We start from the raw sequence: 16,996 nt of genomic DNA on the forward strand, positions 1-16,996 counted from the left end.
GATATTTTAATCTAATTACCTATCGAATTTTTATATTTCAATAATTGTATACACCATAACCGAAATCGACTAAACTCCCCACCACTTACCACCCTCGTATCAGCATAGGTAGAAAAAGTATATATTATTACGAAATGCGAAATCGTTGTAGCATAACGCACCATATTTGATATCAGTGCCATAAACAAATCATATCAATGATAATATTATAACATGGCGACATGTTATTAGACCTGTACACTATAAATTAATAGGTATTATAATCTGTGAACATGTCGGATTAACGTTATCTCGTAGGCCGTGAGATCTGTGCCGAGGCGACGGCGGCGTCGACGATCAGTCGAGACTCGACGATGGCTCGTTACGCGTTCGTTACGTTCGTTTTGTTCTTTGTCGCGGTGGTGCCGCGGCACCGGCGTGACGCGGCCGGCCAGTCGAACGACTTCTCCGCGTCGTACCACTCGGACGTGGCCGACGGGTTTAATGCAGCAGCGGCCGGTGGATTCGATGCGGTGGCCGCGTCGGCGACCAACGAAAGTTCGGCGGCCACTAACGGTACCATCGGCGTGTACAGGTTGCCGGGCGGCGTGACGCCCGTGTCGTACGCGCTGCGTGTGGACACCGACTTGGAAAGGTTGTCGTACTCGGGCAGCGTGGAGATCGCGATCATCGCGTCCGTCTCGCCCAAGCTGTGCCAGATCGTGCTCAACGCCAAAGACGTCAGGGTGACGGGCGTCCGGGTGTCCGACGTGAACACGGGTGATCCGCTGCCTGTCATCGGCCGGCAACTTGTTGACGGCGACGAGCAGCTGATTGTCACGGTCGGTGGTCGGTGCCTAATACTCACTCGATACTACGTGGTCGCTGTTGACTTTCAAGCGCCGCTTCGGGATGACATGTCCGGCTACTACAAAAGCTCGTATCGGGAGGGAAACGTCACCAAGTATACCTTTTCGCAAACGTTTATTAGGGTTTCGGGTGTTCAGATATAGGAATAATTTCAACAATCATTCCCGGGAATTTCGTTATTATAATTTTGATTCATATTGGTATATTGTTGTGATAATAACATGGGCGTTGAGTAGGTAGTTCAGGAAACATTAAATTTGTGAACCATGTAGAAAGGCACTCTGCTAACTATTGGATTATTTCTTAGAATATAATTTCAACTCATAAAATGTTATGTGTATCATATTATAAGTATATGACTCTTAACCTACGGTTAATATTATTACAAAATGTCATAATGTCCATTTAAATTCTAGTTTAGACCTAAAAAGTTTAGTCCACTTTAAACTTACAACATTTTCCACATTTAACATGGTATACATATGTATCACGATATATTTGGTGCATAATCGTATTGGAGCTGCCATTATTTAAAAATAGTTTCTTGAGTCCTATAACAAAATTTCTAAAAAAAACAATTCAAAATTCTATATTTTATTTTGTTTTTTGGAGTTAATAGTTTCGGTTTTAAGTTTCCATATTTTACATAAGTACCCTGAATTAGCATGGTAAAATCATTTATAGAACCATGTCTATGTGATGTTCAAATTTTAATGCTGAATTTCCAAAATGGTTTGGAATTATAATTAATATTCGAGAACACATCTGCCCTACAAACATAATGTATCTGACTTCGAAAATTACAGTAACTGCACTCGTTTAGACAAATGTCATGCGTATTATTCTTGAATGTAATATTATTCCATGATAATATAATATATTATGTCCAAAAATATAATATAATACATTATGTCCAAAAATATAATATTATTATATTTTTGGAAAATTCCAAGAGTGTAGTCTGAAAGTCATATAGTGATTACCCAGTATTAGTTTAAACATTAGTTTTACCCATAAGAATAGCATAGGCTTAAGTTATATAGGTGCTTAGCACCCACGGGTTTGAATAAACCATTTTTTAGGTAGGTGCCGTTTGCCCGAGTACCTATTAACCTACCTAACATATTTTACGAACCTTTTGTTCATCGTTGTTTGAATTTTTGTATTTTTTCACTTTAAAAATATAAATATTTATGTAAGTATAATAAATTATTTTAGTACCTACTTCCTAACTTTACACCTAATGCGCACGCGTTTATATTGGTTCTACTATGAAAAAACTATTACTATTAGGTACGTGGTGTTTTGTGTATAATAAATATGTTCACACGTTGTCGTACGTATAGAGTGTAATAATATATTATTATACATTACAAATTACAATGTGTTTATACTAATCGAATTGATAAAAAAGCATATTATTATTATTATTTTAACGGTTTGAAGTGGTTTAATATACCAATAATGATGATAATATTATATATGTTTAACGGGTGGTGTGAAATTAAAAGTACGACTCGTCCACTCGTATAACGATTATTTATTCTTAGTTTTACATTTTACAAATATTATAAAATATATTGTTTTATGTGGTTTTAGATGGTTGGCTGTGACAAAATTTGAACCCACACACGCAAGAAAAGCATTTCCTTGTTTCGATGAACCCGCGCTCAAAGCACCGTTCACGGTGTCCATAAAAAGACGGTCTGATCAAATATCTTTGTCCAATATGCCGTTGTTGAATTCCTCCAAAATGTAAGCATAATATTTTATGTTTTCCTCATTGTGATTTTGTTCGATCGTATTACACGAGTCGACTAGCTCTTTTGAATTTTAACCATATCATTCTAATAAAAGACAGCATACATTATTGCAGGGGATCCCCAATTGTTTTTGTTCGTGGAGCCCTAATTGAACCAAGGTTTTCTCAGGGCGCCCTTCCCCAAGTCATATCTAATCATAAAAAATAGTAAGACTAAATAAAAACGGTAACAATTGTAATGGGTAGTACAAAAATATTTATTAAATTTAAATTGTACATAATTTATACATTTTTATTTACATAATCGTAATTATTTCCGTCACCACCATAGTTGAGCTATTAAATTTATTTTTTACATAAACATAAGTATGATAATTGTTGTGACTGCAGAGACCGACATTTGGACGCCACTTTCGTTCTGCATGAAACATTTAGAAAACATAGAAAACTAACCGTCAATATGGGGTGGGGGGAGCAGCAGAGAAATTAGCGAAATAATTGGATTCACCACAATTAATAAGCGAAATGTGTACCTGTGTATTTAGTTCTGTCCGAACAAGGTTGCCGAAATAGTTGTACCTCGCTTATATTAAGGGGGCTGGAGCGTAATCAATTCTAAGGAGTAAAAACTAGGCATTTTATATTTCTGTTTATCTGGGTCTTGTGTATGTGTTAAAAGTAAATGAACATTAGTTTGCGTACCTAATTCGTAGTACTGATCACGTTTTATAGGGGCATCATAGCGACCGGGATGTACGTCTGTAATTTTACCTACGCGCATGCACATATATGGTGACCATATATTGCTTTATAAAATGACAAACATTTTTTTTTCAAAAAATACTACCTCTCATTTCAATCACTACGCTCAATAGGATGTTCCGATTTTAATTTTGAAAACAGATTTGAATTCTCCTCTAAATTTACTATGCTTTAACTGTCGTACATTTTTCATATTCTATATCAATGTATTTAAATTTGAATTACGAATATGTTCTATTTTTACTCTTTTTGTTAGTAAATTTCCGAGTAAAAAAAAATAAAAATCAGAAAAATGAAATTGTCAAAGCATAGATAATTTAGTGACAAATTCAAATTTGCTTTCAAAATTATTATCGGAACATTGTATTGGGCGTAGTGATTGAAGTCGTGAGCTATGTTTTCGACCGAAAATGAATCACGCTCCAGCCCCCTTAATTTGTGTATTTTTCCCGGCCCGTACACAGACAGCATACGGACATGTTCTGGGATCACTACCAGGTGACTCCACCGATGTCAACGTACTTGGTGGCGTTTTTCGTGGGTGAATTTTACGCCATGAGAACGCGTAACATCGGGATATATACGCGCAGGAGTTACGTAAAGCAGGCTGAGTACATTGCGGACGAATCGCCGAAACTGCTCAAAGCAATGGAGGAGTTCACCGGAGTAGATTACACGTTGCCCAAACTGGATTTGCTAGCGATTCCGGATTTCGCAGCAGCCGCGATGGAGAATTGGGGCTTGAACACATACAGGTAATGAAAAAACGAATAGCACGTATAACAATAATTTTCACTATCCTAATTTATTAAACAACACATTTTTACGGTGCTTTCATAATATGCATACATGATATTTTGATGCAATTGTGCATTATGTTAATTGTAAGAAAACGTTTACAATATACAAACGGGATAAAATGACGAGTGTTCAGCACTCGAGAATTGTCCATGGATTTTATAATATACATTCACGCTGTTAACAAATGCAGAGTTGAATATTTGATTTTGAATTATGGACGTAATAGATACTTAGTTAAAACTAGAAAACAAATTCTCTGCGAGGTCTTCTTGTTAAATATTATTAATTAACAAATTTTAAGTCAAATATATTAATGGCGTTCCAACAGGGAGAGACTGTTATTGTTGTCGGACAATTCCAGGACGAAAATCAAAGAGTTTGTGACGACAGTCGTGCAACATGAACTCTCTCATCAGTGGTTTGGAGACCTGGTGACGTGTGCGTGGTGGGATTATTTGTGGCTGAACGAGGGTTTCGCAACGTTTTTCGAATATTTTGCTACGAAAATGGTATAATATTAATTATGAAACTTATACTCATTCAACGGAAAGAGTGAAAGAACAACAATAATCATATTAATAGCGACAATTGTATTTTACTGTAGGTTGAACCAGACTGGCGCCTAGAGGACGTGTTTGTATACGAAGTGCATCAATTGGCTTTGGACGCGGATCAAAGCCCGATGCATGCCATATCGGGATCCGTTGAGACCCCAGAACAGATTCGGAGCATGTTTGACGATATATCCTACAGCAAAGCGGGGGCGGTGCTTCGGATGTTACAGTACGTGGTAACTGAAGACAATTTCAAAAGGGCGTTGAACCTGTATTTGACGAAGAATGAGTGAGTGCTGACGATTTTCCGAGTGTGTCTTTCTTAACGTTTTAAAATATATGTTGAAAATCGTATTCGTGCAATATTAATTAGGTTCAAAGCGGCTACTCCCGAAGAGTTATGGACTGCGTTCGAAAACGTTCTCTACGATGCCGAATACGATTTAGGGGAAAATTTAAACGTCACCGAATTCATGAGATCTTGGACGGAACAGGCAGGTTATCCGTTGGTCGAAATTGTCAAGAAAAATGACACTTTCGTCATAACTCAGGTAGATAGCGCGATATCTTCAATGCACGTGGTGGTTAGTAGAACAACTAACAAGTTATGATATTTCAGAAACGATTTTTGGTTCACGGTTTGAATAATTCTACCGATGATGATGTGACGAAATGGATTATCGGTCTGACTTACACGACACAAAACCGGAAGGATTTCAACGGGGTTTGCCCAAGATTTGGCTGAAAGAAAACAAGACCATTTTGACGGATCAAGATGGAACCGGATGGTATATTTTCAATTTACAGTCAATCGGTAAAGTGTATAAGCAACAATATGTTATCTGTTTTGAATATGTTTACTTACTGTAAAATAAATACAACTGTTTTTTTTTTTTAAATATGAAAACTTTAGGATTTTTTAGAGTTAATTACGAGGAAGAAAATTGGAACGCCTTAATTGGTCAGCTGCATAACGATTGCAAAGAAATACACGTGCTCAACCGGGCTCAGTTGATTGACGACGCGTTTAATTTGGCCAAGGCAAACAAAGTGGATTATGCACTGGTTTTGAGATTGTCAGAATATCTGAAAAATGAAGACGACCCAATCCCATGGTATTCAGTTCAAAATGGATTCACGTATTTGATGAACCGTATGCGACGTTGTCCGAATGGTTACAAGAAACTGAAAGTAAATATTATTACTGAGTATCGGTTACTAGTTTGATGTTATTTCAACCGGCCATGCTGCTTTATTTATTTATTTGTTTTTGGTAAATCATTTATCGGAGTAATAAGTTATATTATGTAGAAACACGAAATAGTTCATTCTAATTTTAAATAAGGAACTAGGTATATACACAATATTATTAATTATATGTCGTCGAATTGTGTACACTTATAGACTTACGTTGGATACTTGGCTGGTTTGATATACGTGAAAACCGAAGATCTCGTTGTGAACCACAACAACACAGACCATACCGTCAACACGGGCTGGAACGCGTTCTCAAGTTGGGCGTGCAGGCTGGACAACGAGCCGTGCACGAAATCGGCATTGTCTTACTTCCGGAAATGGCGTCAGGGCAAAAAGTAACGGGATCTAACCTATCCTATAACGTGGAAGGGGGCACGTGTCTTATATTAATCGATGTTTTTATTTGTTTGCAGTATACCAGCCGATATCAGAGACGCGGCGTTTTGCGCTGGCGTGAAACATGGAGATTTAGAAATGTGGAACAGCGTCCTCGACGTGTACGTTCGATCCGAGTCGGCGTCCGATCGGCAGTCCGCTCAGTTGGCGTTGGCGTGTTCCAAAGATCAGATTCAACTGTCAAAGTAAGTATATTATGAAATAGTAGGTACCTATATGGTATGGTCTGTAGCACAGCAGTTGTACATACAAATATCGGTTGTACTTTTTTTGTTTGTTTTTTTTACCTACTTATATAGCGTTTGCTTTTGGTGATCAAACAACATAATATTATTATCTCATACCTTATAAGTTATATTGACCAATATTTTATTTTCATAGGTATTTAGATTTCATGTTTGAAGGGTACAACGGTCCAATTCTGCCACAAGATTTCAGAGTTATATACCGCACGTTAGCATCGACACCACAGGGCATCGGGGCATTGATCGAGTTCTTAACCACTAAACTCGATCGGATCGTAAACGAAATAATCAACGGGGAACAAGTAGCGACGTCTATATACTCGCTATTGGCTTCTAGAGTGGCTGGTGACGAAGAAATACAAAAGGTACTCAAAGTCTCAAACCTATAACAGAATATCCTTTAACATATGAACCTATGGAGGGGCATGGTGGTGGGAAATCCTGTGGAGTTTCCCCAAAAGTACGTGTAATGGAATGGGTGAGACGGAGAACAATTAAATCCCGTATTGGCACTTTTCAAATTTAATTTCAGTAGCCATTCACTGTTGATAAAACCGCCATTTACATGAAAAAAGTAAACTCGTGCTACACACAAATGTTTTAATAAAAATAGATCACTATATACTCACTACGGTTAAGCCACCTCTGTAATGTATGTAAAAAAAAAAATGTTTTTGAGAAGAATTCACCAAAAATTAATAATATATTATTTAACTTAATAATGTTTGAAAGATTGACAACCTGAGGAAAAACCCCTCGGTACCGGAACGTATCCGGCAGAAATTCGACGCGTCGTATTGTAGCAGCGTGGATGGACATCTAGCGTGGTTCGCAGCACACCATTCGACAGTTGGTGAATGGTCCTCGGCTGCTGTGCTTAGGCTCGGATTGTCAGAGAATCCAGGCATCCATCATTTCACTGGAAACTCCACCGACCGTGACCCATCCGAAACGTGGTCGAACGACACGTCTAGCGCCGCCAGTCGGTCTCTTGAGGTGTTGGCGTTCACTTCGGTCTTGTTCACGTCGGTGGCGCTGTGTCTGTGCCCCACTCAACGTCTGTCATTGTTCTTGTCACAGTGATCATTTCCGTACCGGTCGCGGTTGCGGATATGCGTGAAAATACTAAAATCCTTTACTTTCCGATGACGTCAATAATTATTCTGAAACGTTTTTCCCCAGTGGACGTTTTACGCAATAAACATACTAACGCACGCGTAAAATGCACGTAGACGGGACAATTATAGACTATATTATTTAATAGAAAATTATGATGGTAGATACCAGGTGTAGCACATAGAAAATGATTATATTTTATAGTAAAATATTATTTACCTATCCGCGAGTTGTAAGTTTGAACACTATTGTTCTTAATAATATGTTTTGTCTATTTTAGACAAATGTTTTGTTTTTATAAAAAAGGTAGTTATACTTATATTTTTGTAATAAATATTTATATATTTATAAATATATAACTCCTACCTGTTTAAAGTATAATATTGTTGTTCTATATTCACATAATCCATATTCTATCGATATTAAATTTGAGAAAAATATTGTATCTACTTATAACATATTTTTAATGATTTTTGAAAATATTCTCGATTTTGTACAAATTAATAATTGCTGTGCTTATATCAACCATGCCAATAATTGGGGGTATTTGAATTTGTAAATACAGAAAATATTAGGCTAGAGCTAATAAAGCTCAATAATAAGATGAATAGTTCTGATTTCGTAATGTCAAGCAAATTTATTAATGCCAGCCGGAAAATACGCTAGTGATGACGAGAATTAAAATTCTAAAACTCTTACTGGGCAAACAGATATATTTCAGACCACATAAACTACTTTTAGATCTTACCCATATTGGCATTGATATGAATATTTATTATGCTGGTTTAAATTATTGATTGGAATAAGTTTTAAAATTTTAAATTCGAACGTCACATATTTCTCCCATATTATTATCAACTATCAACCATGATAATACTTAACGAGAAAACTTTCTGTAAGCACTATAGCTATGCCTGCAACTAAACTATTTCAATGGCTAATACGCTATACGCCTATAGTGCCAATAGTCATATTATAGTATATACATATTAAAGTATAAAATATACAAAAATAAACTAGAAAAAGCATTAAAAAAAAATTATGAAAAAAGCACTTTCAAATTTTCATACTTGAAATCATAGTAACATGACATAAATTTCAATAGCACACTAGATTTGAAGTGATGCAATTAAAGTAGCATATTCTTTTAAGTCCCAAACCCAATAAATTATTTATCAGCAACATATAAAACTGAAAGATAGCAGATGATATTAGATATTTTTATTTATTTTTATACCAAGTATCAACATTCCAAATAATAACAATATACTACTGTTCACTTGCATATGGTTGTGGGTGATTATTATTTATATAAGCACAAAAGTTGTAAAGTTGGATTACGTTTTTGTCAAATTAGAAAATATTATATTGTCCAACGATTACCAACAAACTAAAAAATCAAAACCGTACATTTTCTACAAGTACTTATATAGTTAGATACAAAGTCTTGACTCTTTATAGTTTCATTTCATTCGGGAATTTGTTTAGGCATTACTTGATTAGAGGAAATTAAATACTATAATTGTAACCGATGTACTTTTCGCAATTTAATAATAATATAAAACAACCATTTAGACATTAAATACCAATAAAACGGAACTTGCATTGTTCCATATAAATGTTGTATAACTGTATAATGTATACCTACTTTACTGTATAACGTTACAAAATATTAGTTGTTATAACTATTATTAGACCATAGAACTTCAGAATTTTTTCACACTATGTCACGGATACACATGGCCTTTATAATACTATACTGTGAGTGCTTTATAAATACAAAAAATACAGAAACCCTCCACATATAGGTTATATAATTAATTTAAACGTTTATCATATTATTCCGATCTTATATCGTGGCCAATATTGCTGTTTTTCAAGACACAAGATAGGTATGCATAGAAATTATTAGTAGGTAATTAAAATTCATTATAATGTATATACTATACAATTCATTTACGAAATGGCTAATGACAGTCATATTATTATGATATTATATAGATTAGTATAAATACGTTAAATAAATCACCATGATATAGTATAAAATTTGAAATTATTTATATATTAATATATTATATTAAGTTGAATTTGTATGTTTGGAACTAAGTAAAATGTTTCGATTAAATCTTAATGAAGAAGTTAATGAAATCGGACTATTTGCAAGAAGAAGTCGACCATAATTATTATAGTGTGTAAGAATGTGATATTTTGGTTCCAATGAACAATTCGAAAATATAAATATGTAATATGTATACTCGATTGTGTTCAGAAACCAATGTATCAAGTAGATGAGAACATTCAGTTGAAGTATTAAGATTGATAACATTGATAACATTAAGTCCTGATTAAAACAATACTATTTAAGTTGAAATAACAACAGCGCGTAGCTAATTTCAACTCAAATCGCTGTCAAATGAACGTTTTATTAGGTAGTTAAAATGAACGAACTATAATTTCTAAGATAATTACATTTCATGTTATTTTCAATGTATAAAGGTTTTATATCAACAAGATTATATATTCAAATTAGCTATATTAGTAAGTTGAAATAATAATGTGTTTATGTATATACAAATGTAATGCGAATGGCCTTAGTAGTCGGAGCAGAAATTTATAATTTCAAGACCAGTAAAAAAGAAATATATATATATATATTGTTATTTTAATATTAAATATAGTCCAACATATGGTTTGAATATACTCCTTTTGGTGTTAATTAAAATACAATATGACGTGTATAATTATTAACAACTACACTATCAACAATATTATTGAGAGTTATCAACACAAGAATTTCTATGTGTAAGTCATGCTCATTTCTCAGATATTCTAACAATCTCAAAACCAGTGAGCATTTCAATTTTATTCCTCGTAATTAACTATAAAAAATTCTAAAGTTTTGTTTTTTAAAAAAACAGTTGTAATTAAAAAAAATTCAAAACCGACAATATATTGTTGTTTATACACTTTACTAAAAATTAAAATATAACATCCGGTTCCATCTTGATCTGTCAAAACGGCCTTGTTTTCTTTCAGCCAAATCTTAGGCGAAACCACGTTGAAATCCTTCCGGTTTTGTGTCGTGTAAGTCAGACTGATAATCCATTTCGTCAAATTAACGTCGGTATAATCATTTAAGCAGCGAATCAAAAACCATTTTTGAAAAATCATGGATATATTATATGATATCCATCTTATAAAATATTCCTTTAACAGTTTTAGATAATCTAGCATAAAATAGTAAAAAACAACTAAAGAAATTCTAATATGACAAATCCTGCAGGATAAAAAAGTCAAACGTATATAATGACATTCGTTTCAAGTGCGGTGTGTTGTTGACGGATTACTTACTGCGATTAGAGGGCTGTAAATTGTTAAAAAATAATACAATTTCGACATAAATTTGGTTGGCAGGTGAACGACCATACTACCTACAACATGTTGCACGGAGCTCGTTCGTTTATTAGTAGATAAGATAAAACTAATACGGACCCGATGTCTTTCCACAAGAACAATGTAATGTTATACTATACACAGTTTATTGCAAGTTATCGTCGTGCACTGCAGATGCATCATGTTGACATATTTTTTGGTCTACATGTTGTGCTTGTATGCTCTGGTCCGGAAGTTAAGCGAACAGGCTGGAAATACAAGCTTGATGAATACCACGAACGCTGTGTTCCGGCTGCCTGGCACTACGGTCCTGGACTATGACGACTTACGATTCCAGTTGCAGAGGACTTCCACGGTACCAGATAACTTAACGTTCAGCGGCGTGGGGAATATAAATACCACTGTCATCCTGTTCACTGACGTCATGGTCCTGAATCTTAAGGACCTTAACGTTACTGCCTTGACGGTGATGGATATATAACTTTGGATTTAGAAATAAGCAAGGGGGTGTACCTGACGAACGACGAATAGTTCGAAATTCATCTTAACAAGTCCATTCCGAAAGGTAAATATCTAGGGAATGTCGATAATGTACGTCGGCAATATAAGAACTGACATGACTGGTTTGTATTTGGATTCTTACTAGGAGCGAGATGCAACTAAGTGAGTATAGCATGATTATTATTATGACGATTTGAGCAAGGAAATAGACGCAAAATTATGATGGTCCTAACGAAACGCAACAAGTGTTTGGCTGTAATGCAATTCGAGCTGACTTATGCGAGAAGAGCGTTCCCATGCTACGACGAACCCGTGTATAAAGCAAACTTTAACATATCGGTTGAAAAAGCAAATAAAAAAGTCAGATATAACCTTAGATAAAGCACGGTCCAACACGCTGATCCAAAATATCGTACCCGGGTAAGCGTGAACAAAATTATTTATAATTTTTGGTTAGAAATCAAAACATTGAGTTTGTTTTAAAACCGTTTTAATAAACGTTAACTATTACGGAAGTATACAAATTGAAATGATTTCAGTGGCAAATTTAAAACTATAGATAAGTTCTAGTTGTGTTACAGTTACACTCTTATATGATAAGTATAGCTGGATTATAATATTTAGAAGTAATTTTTTACTTACACGAAACTTCTAATTAAGAGAATATAACATACATACAACTGTTATGACTTCATTAATGTTCCTCATATTTTCTAATACGATTTCGTTGCTATTAATAATTTTTTATTGAGTGAATAACAATATCCACGTGCTCACTTGACGGCTTTATTTATATTTTAATGTAAAAGCAAGCAAAGAGAATATAAAATCGTTATGGTTTGTCTATTGATATAACTCGATTAATAAATTAAAATATATAAAAACATGTACTAGACCACTAAAACTTAGAGGTAAGTGCTAATCTAGAACCTGGTTATTGTTAGATTTTTGAAATTTTATAAAAAGTAAATTCACTTTAATATTCATTAACAATCAATTCACATTTTAAATTCGAAAAATAAATTAGGATACTTAAATAATGCGTTAACGAAGTATCATCTTAATATTTACGGAAACGATTTATAAAAAAAAATAGTATTTATTAAAACATAATATAAAAAAAGTACCTATTTTGTATTAATTATATCAAGTGGATATATCCACTTATATATATATAACAAATTTACATTTTTATTGTCATTATTATTATTAAACTTAACTTAGGTGTAACATGGACTATTATTTTTCAACACAGCTTTTCATTTTATTTGCATGGCCATATGATTATTATAACATAACTAGATTTACAAGTCTAAGCCAGATGTTTGGACATTTACAATGGAATCGATGCCTACTATTTCTGGCGATAGATCGAGAAGTTGTATTTCATTATTTCTCCCTAATTCATGGTATGTAGTTTCAATTTAGTGTAAACATTTTGAAAATTGTATTTTATTTTAACTTATAAATAACAAAATAAAAATATACGTTAGAAAATAAAAAGATTCATATCGATACATAAAATATTTGTTTAATAGCAACAAAATAACTCAACTCGTAGGAGGAAAAATAATTATTTCAATTTTAATATCAAATATTGTCAATATTAGAATTTTAAATTCAATTAAAAATTATTGTTCATAAGTATTATAGATATTTTAAAATTTCTTTAAGAAATAGTTATTATAACCTAGTATTTTTCAATTCCAACGTATTAAAATGAATAAATATTAATTATATACATTTTTAGCAACAAAACAATTTGCAAATATTCGTGATTTTTACAAGATATGTCAACATTTATACTTAATTCTAACTCTCATAAAAATAATTATTATTGTATTAAAAATAACAAAATTTTTAATTTCTTGTTTTTTAAGAATTCTCAATGAGAAATTCGTGTTAAATCTTCAAGCTTATGGCCTATATTTTTTATTAGTAATAAATAAATAAAAAGCTAAAAAAATCGATCAATTTCAAATGTCTATAAATAACTCGAATAAATTCAAACTAATTTGAAAGTATATTCATGTTATAAAAATGCTAACATAAAACTTTTAACATTTCAAGTCGTTATAAAGTTATTATTTTTCGTTTAATTACATTAAAAAATTTAATGAAATTTTGTTGAACGTAATATCACTGAATGTTTCTGTTATTTGTTAGTCTTTCCCGATCATTATTTAAAGCACTGGTAATTCGCTACTTATATCAGTTATATCCCATATTTAGCAATTATAATAAATTTACTGCCAGAACCCACCTCAAAGTTAAAGTCTAAACATAATTTTTACCTTTCCAAAAGGTGAAGTCAGGCTATATATTATAAAAAGAAGGAAATTATTAAATTAATACCCTCATTATTGTAGAACCAATACACCATTGCTCTGCTTTGAATTTAAAAAGTGATGTTAAAACAAAACTTGAGTGAACTAAAAATACTTATCATGGTTAAGTTGTACATTACAACCATTTCTATTTAAAATTAAATAAAAAAGATTGATCTGACATTGTGAACACTAATGATTCATTTAAAAAGTAAACATCACTCTCGTAAATCAACAAGATAAAGGTAGATACTTGTAGGTTTTTTTTAAAACTTGTACTCGAGTACCTGCCAATAGTCAAACGACTGCATACTATATATGATCAAAGTGTGTTTAAGGTGACATATTAATCGAATATGAAAAAGTTTAAATTCTTGCATAACAAGTAGTTATTAAGAAGTGTTCATAATGCGTAATAATAACGTTCCTTAATAACTAATTTATTATATTTTTAAATATAATAATAAAACGTCATGAATAAAATAAAAATTACTTTTAAAATGTAATAAAATACATTAAACATTTACAATTAGATAACATAATCTATGTATATTGTATTTTTATAGAGCATATAACTAACACTATAAATCAGTAAACTATCTAATAACGGAATTGCAGTAATAAGTTGTGCTTAAAACACGGTATTTTAAAATATTCGTATAATAAAATGTGATATTTATATTTATAAACGCTTAACAATAACTTTAAGTAGATAGATTCTTGATATTTTCATAATATTACATTAAAAAATTATAATTTTTCTGCAATTTTTATTACATTACTGTTATAAAAAAATCATATTTTATATCAAACATAAATTCAATAATCTTATTTTTTATATATTATGAATTTTTATCAAACTGATTTTTCATCAATTTTCAAGATAACACATCTTATTATCAATTTTTTAACATATTTTTTTATTGATTTTTTAACGAAAATAATTTTTATTAAGATTTATATTCAATTTATATTTTTATAAAATATGAATTTTTCATCAAACATTTTTTATTAACATTTTTTATTTAGTATAGATTGAATTTATGTTTTTATCAATTGTTTTTGACTAATTTTTGTTGATGCTTAACAAACTGAATTTTTATTAACATTTATATTCAATTTGAATTTTTTATCAGATAGATTTTTTACTAATTTTTTAACATATTTTTTATGAAACTGATTTCTTATCCATTTTTTTATTATATAGTTAATTTATAGATTTTTATCAAATAGAATTTTTACTAAGATTTACACTCAATTCAATTTTTTTATAAAATATCAATTATTACCAACGTATTTTTTATAAACATGTTCATCAATATTTTTTTTAACAGTTTTCTGTTATATCATATTTTCATATAACACAAAAAAAATTAGTAAAAAGTCTATTTGATAAAGAATCTATATTTTTTAAAAACTTCAGATTGTATATAAATGTTAATAAAAATTCAGTTTGTTAAAACAATAAAATATTTATTAAAAAAATTGGTAAAAAAGGTTTATAAAATTAACTTATAAAAAATATGTTGATAAAAAATTCATATTTTATAAAAAAACATAAATTAAATCTATATTAAATAAAAAACTTTAGAAAAAAATGTTTGATAAAAATTCATATTTTGTTAAAAATACTTTTAAAAAGTATTCAAAATACTTAAAAAATTGTATTTAGAATACCATATAAATACCTACTTCAAAAAGTATTTAAATACAAATATTCAAATACTTAGACTGCCGACGGTTTCAGTATATTTGACTGGATATCGTCGGCAGCCTGTACCATCAAGTTGGGCGTGGGTAGCAACTTGATATCTGACAACTTCTTGTCTTGAACAGCAATATTTGACATATTGATATATGGTAGGTACATGGATAAATATAAAAAAATTCGATTTTAACTTTCAAACCGTAGGCAGCAACTATTAGTGATTTTCGTAACAAATGAATACTAATAAACAGACACGAATTATTGTTTTCCCAAACACTTACACACTTGGCAACAATTTTTTTTTAAAATCTTTATTTGATTTACACAATTTACACATGTTTTGTAGGCATATGTATTAAACACAACAATATACATTTATATTTTAAGTTGTAATGATTGATGTTGTCACCTCATTTAAATTAATTATAAAATATCATGAAAATTACAAAACATTAACACTAGTACAATTTTTAGTTTTCAATAAATATCATTGGTATTGTGCAGTTGGTCCAAATAGGTTTTTTTCCACTCGTTTACAATTAACTTGATTACCTACAAAATTTGTTTGTCAATATAATAATTAAATAATATTACAATTTAAATGTATACTTACTTAATTTATTTTTCACTGTTACCAAAATATTGGTATTTTTAAATGCAATTGGAAATAGCAGTATGAATATCATATTAACACAGAGGATCTTCCAAATTGTATGTGATAGTAGATTTCACTATGGCTTATTTAAATTTCAATTTGGAATCATAATATATTATGTGTATGAATCATTGTATGTCCACTTTTTTTTATGAATTAAAAAGTGAGATCAAATTATATGTCTAAGAATGTTTGTTGTAAATATAGATACTCTTTCCCAAATCGAAATACCAAAACAAACAAGACTCTTCAATAACTGTCAGAAACATCCAAGTTGTTAGTAATATTTATATGTAGTGCTATGCCACTTGATTGTATAGCTAGGCATTTATTATCCAGTAGGTACCAGTGAACCATAGGCTAAGCATTTAAACAACAATTGTAAATGTATAAATGATTAAACTCAAATCAAAAATAAGTTTAAACTTAATGACATATTGTATCATTCATTTAATTGTAGAAACTACCAACTAGTAAAACTTACCAACAAATTGTACATAATAATATGTACCAACTCATCAAGTATCCAATTGACATGCAACTAACCAATTTAGGTAGGTACTTTATTAAAAAAAATATATATTGTGTATGTGGTAGATAAGAAAAATACATACAAGGACTTTGTACTTGAACTTAATTTATAAAAAAGTGCATAATTTAAAATTTAAAA

The 16,996-nt window shown here is 31.3% G+C and overlaps 1 protein-coding gene across 1 annotated transcript; it reads left to right on the forward strand.

Moving 5' to 3' along the window:
* The first annotated feature begins 318 nt into the window (after nt 1–318).
* LOC100163851 (aminopeptidase N) lies at nt 319–8,108 on the forward strand. Its single transcript, XM_008181550.3, is given in 13 exon segments — nt 319–943; nt 2,449–2,604; nt 3,838–4,128; nt 4,503–4,683; nt 4,779–5,017; nt 5,102–5,279; nt 5,348–5,450; nt 5,453–5,542; nt 5,642–5,919; nt 6,133–6,320; nt 6,399–6,566; nt 6,763–6,991; nt 7,359–8,108. Coding segments are annotated over 13 exon segments (3,042 nt in total). The 5' UTR covers nt 319–353; the 3' UTR covers nt 7,710–8,108.
* Nucleotides 8,109–16,996: the final 8,888 nt, after the last annotated feature.

This window comes from Acyrthosiphon pisum, chromosome A1, assembly GCF_005508785.2.
Source record: "Acyrthosiphon pisum isolate AL4f chromosome A1, pea_aphid_22Mar2018_4r6ur, whole genome shotgun sequence".
NCBI classification, from domain to species: domain Eukaryota; kingdom Metazoa; phylum Arthropoda; class Insecta; order Hemiptera; family Aphididae; genus Acyrthosiphon; species Acyrthosiphon pisum.